Consider the following 12,359-nt stretch of genomic DNA (forward strand, 5'->3'; position numbering starts at 1 on the left):
TGACTCAACTGCTATTTAAGTAACGGAAAAAAGATATGCTAGTTTATCATTTAGCAAAATAGAACATCCGAGAGCTATAGGCTGATTTTGGAGTAGCCACAACTATTCTAAGAACGCGAACCACTTCACAACGGCAGCCACGAGCGAGAGTTCGGTGTTCGGTGGAGCCCGCCAATACAGCCCAAAGATGGAGAATGGCAACCTCCCGGTTTGTCGTCTGCTAGCGGAGTCGGCGGCGTGCCCTCTCTCTCCTTTTACCCCGCCGAACCCGCTGAACTTCCCGGATGTGTGGAGAGGGCGCTGCGGTCTAACAAAATGGTGCCGCCCAGAGAGCGCTAAATGGAATGGTCTATAGTACCCCACAGCTAGACGAAGGCTAGCTACGGTCACGTGATGTGGTCACGTTGGCCTGATAAGTGAGGAGAGTAAGGAGGAAAATGAGAAAGAGGCGAGGCGTCAAGGGAGCATGGCTTGTGGAGGCTACGCAGCTCCCTCCTACCCTTCTATCCTTCTTGGCGCCGGTACAGAAAGGTCACGGTTGCGGTCAGTTTTTAATGCATCCTCCTGTACTTCGTAAGCCGTTTAAAACAGCTGAAAGGTCCAGATGAGCGATGCTAAGGGCGCATCCACAGCATTTTCGGAAAGGGAATTTAATTGGGAGTGTCCACATCCGCGTGCGTGGACGTAGCGCCAAATCGGGAAGAGGAACGGCTCCATCCAGCATTACTAGGTAGATTAGCTCAGTTACGGAACGGACCATAAACAGGCCAGCTTGCACAAGCATTACCCCCAATCCCTCCCCCTTAAACCCCACGGCACGCTTCCCATCGTTCGATGCAATACTGGTTTGAGGCTGGCTGCTATGATAACTGCAGTGTATTCTATAAAATGCATATGTTTTAAAGCACAGCGTCTAGATAGCGTTTCACTGTACTCTATGGAATGCACAGTTTTGTAACGACCACCTAGACGACACTTTAAATGATGGGAGGCGAATATATGCTGCCATTGCAGAGGGCAAGCTCCTCACGTCCGCCACCTCCGTAGCAGGCGAAGGGGGTACCCCCCACCACCGGAGTTTCAGAACTGACCTAATCTATTAATGTGGCTCCATTCACGCGCTACGTCACTTCTGGAGTGAATGCAGCCATTTTCGCCATTTTCTTTCTCGTTTTGGCGACGTCCACGAGGAATGTGGAGCGCAAGTTCGTCTGCACTTTGCACAGGGGTTGCGATGATGTCAAAACGCCGAGCTCTTATTGGCTGATTGAAAAAAAAGGGGCTAGACCTCAAAGCTAGATGCCTTGAGGTCTACCCACTAGCCTTTCAATCAAAGCCAGTCAGTGCTCGGAGTCATTCTGATGTCACCGCAACTCCTGCGCAAGAAGCAGACAACTTGCTCTCCAGATTGATTTTTGGTTTGGTCCCCTTTGTTTTGTTTGGTTTGCTACCCGCTCTTGGAGGCATACGGTTTAGAGAAGCTTAATTGTTTTAGCAAACGCCGTTTTACTGACCCTAGTGCATCAAATCACATCATAGCGAAGTTAAGTTATGAGAAAATGGCGATGAGCCTCCTTTTGGCGAATTCGGCTGCAGTTAATATTTTTGTAATAAGCCACCGCAAACTGTAGCCACGATGCAGCATAAAAGGGGGGGGGGGGGGCAGGGGTCGGCTGGGTTAACACGTGCCCCAGTGGTACTTGCACATTTTTTTAAGCAGCATCCCCTTTTCAATAAACACCTTTTCTCTAAACTGAGGCTCCGCTTTTTTTGAAGCGAGCTCTAATAAAACATGCCATTCTCTAGAACATCTTTTGATGAAATGGCGTTCGATCAATTGACCGTGGTAAACCCGCCCGCTTTGCCAAATGTGCTCGATGTTCTTTCCTTGTGCGGACAGCTCTTCCAGAATATGGTTTTGTGAAATTTTTTTGCCCGGGGATGCATTACGGTGTTAGAATACTACCCAAACAATATTTTATTAAAGCGTCACACATATTTTTAATAAAGTAAAATATGTAACTGCATGAAACCGAAACTGGACTGGGGAGGAAGAAGAAATACAGAGAAGGAGAGAGTTGGCGGAAGTCACGTGGCTATGCTACTTTTTTTTTTCTTCAGTCAACATATTTGCGGTTTTTAGAAGCCGCAAGAAATAGGTATCATATTTCTTTTCTATTTTTAACATGGAGTCTGTGCTTTCGGTGCCCCACAACTTTGATTATATTTGGTGGTTGTGTCTAAACCATAAAAAACGGCACATAACCACGGAGAAGAGAGTTAAGTGCGACTCAAACCGGCCAGTTCTCGATCGCCAGTTTTTGGACGGAAAGAAAACGAATTTCGAGCCGCAAATTGTGTTCTGGGTAGTTGGGCTCTCATATGTGATGTACGAATAAAAACCTTGGTGAGCGTAAATAACCTCTCAGTGTCCCTTTAACATTCTCTTGATTGCTGACTGTTTTCTGTGTAGAATATACGTATCTATAGTCCGTTGCAACTCAAGAAGGTAGAGCGAGAGAAAGGAATGCCAGAGAGGAGGAAGCAGACAGAACACTGGAGAGGAGAAGGGAAACCTCCGTTCTCCAGCATTCCATCTGCTTCCTCCTCGCCGACCTTCCTTTCCCTCACCCTACCTTCTTGAGTTGCAACGGACTATAGTGTTTGTATAGGTATTTTTAACCTGAATCTCATCATTTCTTTGGATCTCGGTGCATTAGAACGCTCGAGCCTCCGACAAACCTTGTGTTTTTGTTGCTGGTGGTTCGATGGTGAATTACGTCTGTATATTTCCCATCTAATAAAAGGGTGGCTGTCGAAGTGCTAACGTTTAGTGACACGAGGATCGAGAACTTGTTTTCCCAGGTGTCTGACGTCCTGTCCAATTTGATGCTGTGATTTGCACGTTGTCACAAACAACACCAGTGTTAGTGCCAGCGTATACGGGGTGATTGAAATGCTGAGGCTCGACTAAAATGGGCCGTAAAAATTGGTACCTACATGTAACAATTTGAACTTTTCTTAAAGGCATATTTCACAGGTGGGCTCCATCTTGTAAAATTAGAAGGTGTAGCTTTTCTTTTCTGTAAAAAATATGACCAAAAAACTTGCCAGATTCAAAGGCAAACAGTGACGCAGGCGATAGAGTCTAGTGGCGGGACACGTTTGGCACACGTATTGATAAATGGCGTCGGGAGCAGCGCCGGAAGCAGCGTTGGGTGTAGCGGACCAGTGAAAGAAAGCACATGACACGCAGATGAGATCTGTCGGCAAGGATGCCACAGTTATGCAACCGCGTTTTTGTTACTTCAAGCTCCACATTTATCTTTAAACCAAAGGTACATTACAAAAAGATTATGTTCATTTCAATAAACCACGGTCGTTGTGGGCGATCTCAATATTTTTTAAAAGCAAGCTGGAACAAGACGGTAGCGCCATCTATCAATAAGTGCACCAAACACACCCCGCCACTCGACTCGGTCGTCTGCGTTGCCATTGACCCTGGCAAGTGTTTTGACCCTATTTTGTACAGAAAGAGAGTTGTGCTTAGTAATTTTACAAGGTAAAACCCACCTTTGAAATACACCTTTAACGAAAAGTTTTCATTGCTACGTGTAGGCGCCAGTTTTTATGGCCCATTTTAGATTGAGCCTCAGCATTTCAGACACCCTATAGTTTAATAAACAGCCGGATGGCCGCAATATCCTGGAATGCAGACCGATGATACGCTGTTGAAAATAAGCAAAGGTAAAATAAACTCCTTCCTCAATCTTCATTCGCTCAATTTCCTTGATCAAATTCCTGGTGCAAGTGAGTCACCATCAAATCACCGGCAACCAAAGCTCGAGGCACGTCCGATACGTCCACATATGCCCAAACTAATTCAACAGCTTGTCCAAACACTAGATATGTTTCTACTGCATTAATTTCAGAAAATAATGCAATTAATTCACAATCCACCATTTTAAAAATAACTGATACCACATGGCAAAACTGGGTTTGAGGATTGCCAGGATGAAACAATCTACATTTATTAGAAAGAAGGAAGAAGCTTTTTCAAAAGAGTGGACATGGGGGGAATAGGCACGAAAAGAACTTTAGAAGCTTAATCGGAGTCATTGCAGCTTGGTAAGAGTGCTCACGTTTGCTTGAGCACATAGTAGATATGCATTTTCAAACCAGAACCTGTTGATGCATTAGCATTCTTTCCCATTAAGTTCCAAGTACTCATTGACTCAACGTTCATACAGCCGAAAGTCCCAGGTAGCCAACGTGCAGAAGCTCGTACAACCAAGTAAAGTACCAAGACACTGTAGCCCTTGTGAAACGTCTCTACGCGACAAACACGGCGGCAATAGCGAAGGAACACTACACGACTCATTTTACTCCCAGGAGCCCCAGTGATCAAGTTCGTCAGTCTTGGAACATTATGAACAAAAGTGAGGGCTCACGGCGCACCCATTCAGACACATGTTCTACCTGAATCACCACAGCACTGCTTTCGCAGACAAGCTACTTCCGCCAAAAGAGGCAACCAGACGAAGATTGTGTTTAAACTCGTTTATTAAAGCTTAAAATCGAAAGAAGGATAAATACATTAGTCCTCGAGTGAGCCGCATTGTTGGAAGTGTCTCAGATGCCGGACACAAGGTCTGAGGAAGAATTGTCGCTGCTGTAGTAGTCCTGCTCCTCGTCAGACTGCAGCTGGCGGGTCTCCTTTTCTTCCTTCTTCTGCAGCTGACCTTCCAGCAATTGGAGCTCTTTCAGGAGCCTCTTCGCACCAACCGGTCCCCTCCTTGCCACTCCCTTCGGCGTGGCAGTAGAACAACAACTCTTCTTTCCGTCTGCCTTCATCGACTTCTTCAGACAGTGCAGGATTTTGTCTGATGTAGCCAAATCCGGGGACGATGGCATGCTGCTAACGCTTGAGCAGCCGCTGACCTGACCTTGACTGCTGTTGAGGGAGGAAGCCAGGTGTGGGGTGTCAGCGGCCGCCCACACCGCATCCTCCCATTCTTCAGCGCTGTTTTTAAGGAACAACAACGGCGGTATGGCCCCGCTCATTGTCAGAGCAGAGGACCCAAAGATGTCGTCCGAGGCAGCAGCGGTAACGGCGGCGGCGGCGATCGCCTCGTTTGCTTTCCGGACCTGGAGGCGTCGCTTCAAGGTTCCTTTTCTTGCAGTGATCGCGACAGTTGGTGTGGCGTTTTCCTTTTGCTGCGAGTCGGCATTTTTCCGTGGTCTCCTTCGTTTCCGCTTGTCTGCCTTGCTGTTTGTTGGACCTGAACAGGTTGCTCCCACCTCGTCTCCAGTGGTAGACACCTCGGTCCTGCTCCTGCCCTGTTTCTTGGGTCTGCCCCGTTTCTTGGGTTGGGCAGGATGGCCTTTTGTGCAGTCCGATTCCTTTCTGTGCCCTGCGTCAGAGGCCACGGATCTCCCTCTAGCAGTTCTCTCGCCTCGGCTCCCGGCATTCTTTGGAGTCCCCTTGGAGCTAGCCTTCTTCTCCACACCTGCGCTGTTGTCGCCATCCATACAAGGAGAAATCGAAGAAATGCCAACAGAAAACACCTTGTCTAAGGGCTTACAATACGCCTGCAAGCATGCAGGATCCAATCTTTTCAACACCACGACGGGAACCCGTAAGGGGTTCCACGGATTTACCGGGATTTCGCTATGGTGTGCCTTCACGCTGCCAACAGTCGGGTTGGTGCACTGGCCCTTGGAGACTTGCCTCTCATTTCCTTCTGCCAGATGTGCATGCATCAGCTCTTCATTTGGTTCTTGCTGAGGGAGTGGTACGCTCTCCACGGGCGGTCGTGCATTCCGTGGAGGGACACTCTTTTGAGATGAGGCCTCTTGTCCGCAGTCTTGCTCCTCTTGTTGAGGATGTCCACTTTTCCTAGACTCTGGATTCGGGTTATTTTTATCACCCTTCCGGGGACGCAAGCCCTCTCGACGCGGTGGGTGATTTTGCTTCTTTTGCTGGGCCCTCTTGGGTCTGGCATCCCGTCCAGACAAAGCTCCGACCTGGTTTGCTTGTGGTTCCGTGTTCTGAGGACGCATGTTTTCATGGCCCAGTGTTCTCTGTTCCTTGGCTTGTTTGGCATCCTCTGGACTGTGCAACGAAGGCCGAATGTTAGTGATCGGCAGGAGAATGGTTTGCTCTCGAAGATGAGATTGACTTTGGGCATCTCCTTCGGAAGTTCGGAGACATGCAGCTTGTAGAGGAGAGGTTTCTATGCTGTCTAGACTCATGGCTTTCTGAAGCGGTTCATTCTCCTTGGGATGTTGTGCATCCTGCTGAGGAATGTCCGTTTGAGACGAAACCCTTTGTCTTCCGTGTTGCTTCTCTTGCTTTGGATGCCCAGCTTCCGGAAAAATGTGAACCGGGTTCCATTTATCATGCTTCCGAGGACGCAAACCTTCTCGACGTGGCGGAGGATTTCTGTCACCTTTTTGAGCACTTGGAAGATTGCTGATCTGTCGAGATAGAGTTCTGATCTTGTCTGCTTGTCGGGTATTTAAAGGATGCGTCCTTCCTTCGCTCGGCACTTTGTATTCTTTAGCTTTCTCTGCGTCTCCTGGTCGTTGCAGCGAAGGCTGAACATCAGTGACTGGTGGAGCTTGTTGAGAATGGCCGTTCTTTTGAAAAGAGGACTGACTTCGATCATCATCTTGAAACGAGACATGTACTGCTTCTAGATGCAATGTTTTATTGCCTTGGTGTGGAATAGCTTTCTGCAGTTGCCTGCTCCTTTGAACCGGTGTATTAATTGATTGTTCTTGCCCTTCTACAGTCGCAGAGTCTGTTTCGAGCTTCCCTTTTAGCCATTTTTCGGCCCTGCCTGTGCTGGTTCGTGACTTGGGCGACTTGGCCCCGCTGTCACTGAGTGCGGGTTCTCCTTTGCCTTTCCCATGACCAGCCTCGATCAGCTTTATTGTCGAACTGTGAAGTTGTTCTACACCATTGCTGTCTGCACCAGCACACCAACTAGTCGTTGCGGAATGATGTAATGTTGTAGCTTCAGGTTCGTTGTTCTCTTCCGAGCCACTAGAGCATCTTTTGTCTTCGCAATACTCGTCCTCCGACCAACCCGTGATGACCCGTACCCATTCTCTGGGCACGCCGCACATGAACTGGTTGAGGATCCTGGTCGGAATGCCACCATCGTACCCCACCGAGTGGTCAAACTTTCCAACAAGCTCGTAAACGCGGCTGTCGACACATTGGACACGTGTGCTGCTGATTCGTAACTGTACATCAGAGGTTCGGAGAAAGTTACCTCTTGATGTCCCGTTCCAGTCGTAAGCTTCGATTTGCATGGTGGACACACCGGAGGGCTTGATGCCCCAATCAATCAACATACGGTCTGGCTTTGGCATGTCCATTTCCCTGGCTGCAGCACGCTTCGAGGTACTCGCCTGCTGCTCTGCCATGTGACAGCGCTTTTCGTTAGAGGAACGGACGTTGGTGTTGATTTTCTTGCTGGTGGCACAGAACACAGCTTCTGACCAACCCGGGATGACTTGAACCCATTCTTCGGGGATGCCTTCCGCGAAGCTGTCCAGAATCCTGGTCGGTAGCCCGTGCTTTGCGCCGCCGTCGTAGTCGAAGTCACCGACGAGCTCGTACGCCAAGCCGTCGACGCACTGTATGTGGGTGGCGTCGATGCGTCGCTTAACGTCCGCGGTCACGAAAAACTTGCCTCTGGTTGTGCCGTCCCAAGCGCGAGCTTCAATTTTCATGGTGGACACACCGGAGGGCTTGATGCCCCAGTCAATTAACATACGGTCCGGCTCTGGCATGTCGATTCCTTTGGCTGCAGCACGCTTAGAGGTACTCGCCTGCTGCTCTGCCATGTGAGAGCGATTTTCGTCCGAGGAACGGACGTTGGTGTTGATTTTCTTGCTGGTGGCGCAGAACAGAGCTTCTGACCAACCCGTGATCACTTGAACCCATTCTTCGGGGATGCCTTCCGCGAAGCTGTCCAGAATCCTGGTCGGTAGCCCGTGCTTTGCGCCGCCGTCGTAGTCGAAGTCCCCGACGAGCTCGTACGCCAAGCCGTCGACGCACTGTATGTGGGTGGCGTCGATGCGTCGCTTAACGTCCGCGGTCACGAAAAACTTGCCTCTGGTTGTGCCGTCCCAAGCGCGAGCTTCAATTTTCATGGTGGACACTCCGGAGGGCTTGATGCCCCAGTCAATTAACATAAGGTCCGGCTTTGGCATGTCGATTCCTTTGGCTGCAGCACGCTTAGAAGTACTCGCCTGCTGCTATCCCGTGTGAGCGCGTTTCTTCTCCAAGGAACGGATGTGGGTAACGCCTGTGTTCGTAAGAAAGTTTTAACCGCCACCCGCCACCGCCTGTTTTTCGAATGGACTGGATTGCTTTGGCCCCTTTAGGCTACCTCGAGTTTTCACTCAATGTCGTTGGATTTGTTTACGACTACACTGACACCAACCATAACAAACTTTGCTGCTCTTATCAGCTGCGCTGAATTATTCAGTCTTGGTCATGCATGCGTTTCACTGTAGACGTAAATATATATATTTCAGAAAATAAATGAAATTATCAAAAAGAATATACCACATTTTCAAGTTAGTCATACCGTGACCCAGACTCTTGTCGCCCTCGTGGCCTAACGGATAAGGCATCGGTCTCCTAAACCGGGGATTGCGGGTTCGAGTCCCGCCGAGGGTAGGCTTTTACTTTTTTTTTTTTTCTTTCTCTATAAGTTTGCTATCTGCTGTTACATATAATATTCAGCATCTTTCCAACGGGCTTTGCTAGAGAATTTTTGCTCTACGATAACGGTTTCCGGTAAGAAATCGACGCATTTGCAGAAGGCGCGGCCCAACCCGGCCCGGCAGAGGCCCGGTAAAGGCACAGCCCGAAAGAATATTTAATTTCTAGGTCCGGCCCGACCCGGCCCGACCCGGCCCGGCCTGGCCCGGCCCGGATGAGAAACTGCCCTGGTCCTACCCGGGCTCGGCAGAATTTTTGGACAGAAGCTTGAGCCCGACCCGAGCACAAGCCTGACAGATTATACACGCGAGCCCGAAAAAAGTTTGCAGGCTTTAACACGTTTCAAAAGCGAGCATATTTGATTTAAATTTCCTTTAAAGAGGTACTTCAAAGAAATTTGTGAAATATACCCGTCGTTTTCAAAAATGGGCTGAATATGATCTACAATATTCGCAAATGACAATCGGACGATTGTCATTTGAGCCTAATGGCTGTATTGGCCCACTCTGGCAAGCGCTGGAAGAACAGCCGGAACAGCCAGCGGAGACCGCGTGACATCCAACGCAATCGTGGCATAGTTCGTCTCGGGACGAGCAAAGCTATGACGAGGCTGTCGTCGAGAGGATGGCCTAGTCGTGCCAGCCACCGAAGCGGCTGCTTTTGTAAGAATTTTGAGTGACGGGTTAATCTTCTATAACCTTGCAGAGGGACAATAGCCACTTCTGGGTCACACAAAAGGGATTTTCAGGAAGAGTGGAGTTAATCCTTCCCCTCTTCTCTCGTTGTGGCCGGAGCCTGGAGGCGAGACAAGTGTCGTCATTATCTGCCAAGGTTCCTAGACGGGCATTACAAACGAGGCATTAGCGACACTGCCAGGTGCTCTTTGCTAATCGTTTAATTTGTTTTAAAATTCCTTTTCGTGTCTTTGTCAACGGGATATTGGTGTGTCTTATGTGATACTGCTCCTTTGAACACATATAGACCAAAAAATAAGTGCCGAAATTTCGTTGTAGTATCCCTTTAAACTTGGACAGAGCTTTCTTGATACGATAAATATCCCGAGTTAGACAATGTATTTTCAAGAATATGGCCAATATTTTATTCGTTTCACAGAGAACTTTTCTCTCTACATGTTTTTGTGAAGAAAATCATAATCACGATAGTACATCTTCAAAAGTCTGTATAAGCATAACATTATCTATAGTTAGTTTATCGTTGGTGGCATATAAAGGCTCCCTGAGAAAAGTACAAAGTCAAGCTCACATTTTTTTCTTTTTTGTTTTTTAGTTTGAAAAGCAGAGGAAAAAGACACTCATATGTACCCTCGTTTTCTTGACAGCACTTTTCCACTATGCTGGTAGAATCCGTGTTTCCTTTTATCCATGTAAAAACTTGCCAAATGCAAGACTTTTTATTTAACGGCATTGTAGTGATTTTGCATTTCGCTTGTTTGCTTCCTTGAACCTAGAAGATCAATGGGCATACTTTTTGTTATCAACAATTTAGAATTTGCGGCACACGACTGCCCAGCCATGGCCCGAGCCAACCCGGGCCAGCACAGCGTGAAAATTTTTTTGTTCAAGCCTGGCCTGGGCTTGAGAAAATGCGTGCTACCTGACCTGGGCCCGTGCAGTGCTCTACCCCAAGTTAGGCACGCAAGCCCCCCCCCCCCCCCCCCCCCCCCCCCCCCCCCCTTTTTGCAACCCTAACCCTCTCGGAATACGAATGAAGTATTATTATTATTATTACTATTATCTTATAGTGCTTCTCATAGTTAACTTGTGGTCACAGGTGGAAGGTTTTCAATTTCCCAAGGGAGCAAGAGCTCAATGGGCCCGTCTTAACCATCCCCACCCACCGTGGAGCCTACCTCGAGGTCCGCAAAGCGAAGGGACTTTTGTTGGACAGATAAGTGTATCATAACAACCTTTACAATAGCTGGAATACATAACAATAGATGACGAAGACCACAGATGTTTGGAATGCATGACGATAGGTCAGTGGCGTAGCCAGGGGGGGCTTCTGCAGCCAGCCACCCTCCCTTCCTTCCTCCCCCCCCCACGCCCCCAAAATAAAGCCGACCCTATAATATACTCATGCATTTTGACCCCCCCCCCCCCCCCCCTTCCTCCTCTTTGTGCCATAAGTCATGAACATCCCAGCCACCTCAGCCCCCCCCCCCCCCTTGTTGTTGGTGCATATGCCAGTGGTTAATGAACAATGGAGGCATGAGGTTTAGAAGCTTGTTTTAGTGAAGGCCATTTTACCGACCCCAGTTTATTGAATCCCTTTTAGCGAAGCCCAGTTTAGAAAAAATGGCAATAACCATCCTTTTAGCAAATTCGGCCGCCATAAAGCGGCGTGTACGGATGGTTCAGGTGGGTTAACATTTTTGTGATGAGCCGCTGCTAAGCGGCATAAACGCGGGGGGCGGGCGGGTTAACACGTGGCCCAGTGACTAAGTGCGAAGTATGGTAGCCTTTTTTTAAACTGCGTTCCTTTTCAATAAATGGCGTTTCTCTAATCCACCTTTTCTAAGCCAAGCTTCGATAAAAATGCCCATTTTCTAAAACATGTTTCAATGAAATGGCGTACGATCAACCGTAGTAAACCCAATAAACAAAGTTACCGAACCTTGTTAACATTTTTGTCACTTCTGGCTAAATGCTTACCTGGCCTGTCGGGATCAATCATACATTCTCTTCTGCTGGAAAAAACTATTGTTACTATTTTCTCACAAACAACTTTATTTATATACATAAATTTCTTATTTACAAAGAAATTGGTTTAGCCTGTGGTCACTACACATGCGCGGGAAACCATTCCTAGAAAATGAAGCATCCGTGCATGTCCTATTGCACTAACAGTGGCTTGGCATGATCTGAGAAACATGAGTCAGCGCATGGCATCCTACACATACACTTTCACCGACATTTCCTCAATTAAAGCTCCGATTTTGCCAAGTCTCATGAGACATTTATTATTGTACGTTGCTCCAAGTCGAAAACAGACCCTTGAGTAGACATGCAAAAAGGCTTGCGCAGTTATCAGTCGTAGCAGCTCAGTAAAAACAAGACAAGATGGACGCAGGTTATAGGGTTATAGAGGCACAGCACAGGATGTAAAGAACCATCCAGGTCTATTAAAGGGAAGACAAAATCAGTTTCAACTGCTCAGAATGAACTCCTGACAACCACAATATACGTTGTGTTCGTCCGTTTGAACGTTCGTCCAGAATGAACTCCTGACAACCACAACATACGTTGTGTTCATCTGTTTTTTTATCGTTCCCCTCTCAGGGTTTACAAAATGTTGATTAATTGCCAGCTCGCCTGTACGCTATCACTGCTTAGAAATGTGTATTAGTTTTGCTCTTTACGCACCAGCAGCTGGAAAACAAGAATGAGAGAAAAACGAGCGGCGTTCACAACAATTTGCAGCCAGAACAAGCAGCCTCATCATTTAATGCTGGCGAAGTTCATAACTGAACACTTATCAATGCACGGGGCACCATAGTGTGTTCCGGACCTCGCTATAGAGTTCCAATATTGTCGGCGGCGCGGATATTAGACACGAGTCAAAACCTGAATGTCTATTGAGGCATCGATTGTAA

General features: G+C 47.9%; 1 protein-coding gene and 1 non-coding gene across 2 annotated transcripts; one reads left to right on the plus strand and one right to left on the minus strand.

Moving 5' to 3' along the window:
- Nucleotides 1–4,551: 4,551 nt before the first annotated feature.
- On the minus strand, nt 4,552–8,543 carry LOC8043277. The gene has a single exon (XM_029991133.3). The coding sequence runs from the start codon at nt 8,227–8,229 to the stop codon at nt 4,633–4,635; it is 3,597 nt and encodes a 1,198-aa protein (XP_029846993.2). The 5' UTR covers nt 8,230–8,543; the 3' UTR covers nt 4,552–4,632.
- An 85-nt stretch (nt 8,544–8,628) lies between these two features.
- Nucleotides 8,629–8,701, plus strand: Trnar-ccu. The gene has a single exon. It is a non-coding gene; the product is annotated as a tRNA-Arg (tRNA).
- The last annotated feature ends 3,658 nt before the right edge of the window (nt 8,702–12,359 follow it).

This window comes from Ixodes scapularis, unplaced genomic scaffold (assembly GCF_016920785.2).
Source record: "Ixodes scapularis isolate PalLabHiFi unplaced genomic scaffold, ASM1692078v2 PGA_scaffold10__122_contigs__length_95168666, whole genome shotgun sequence".
Classification (NCBI taxonomy): Eukaryota; Metazoa; Arthropoda; class Arachnida; order Ixodida; family Ixodidae; genus Ixodes; species Ixodes scapularis.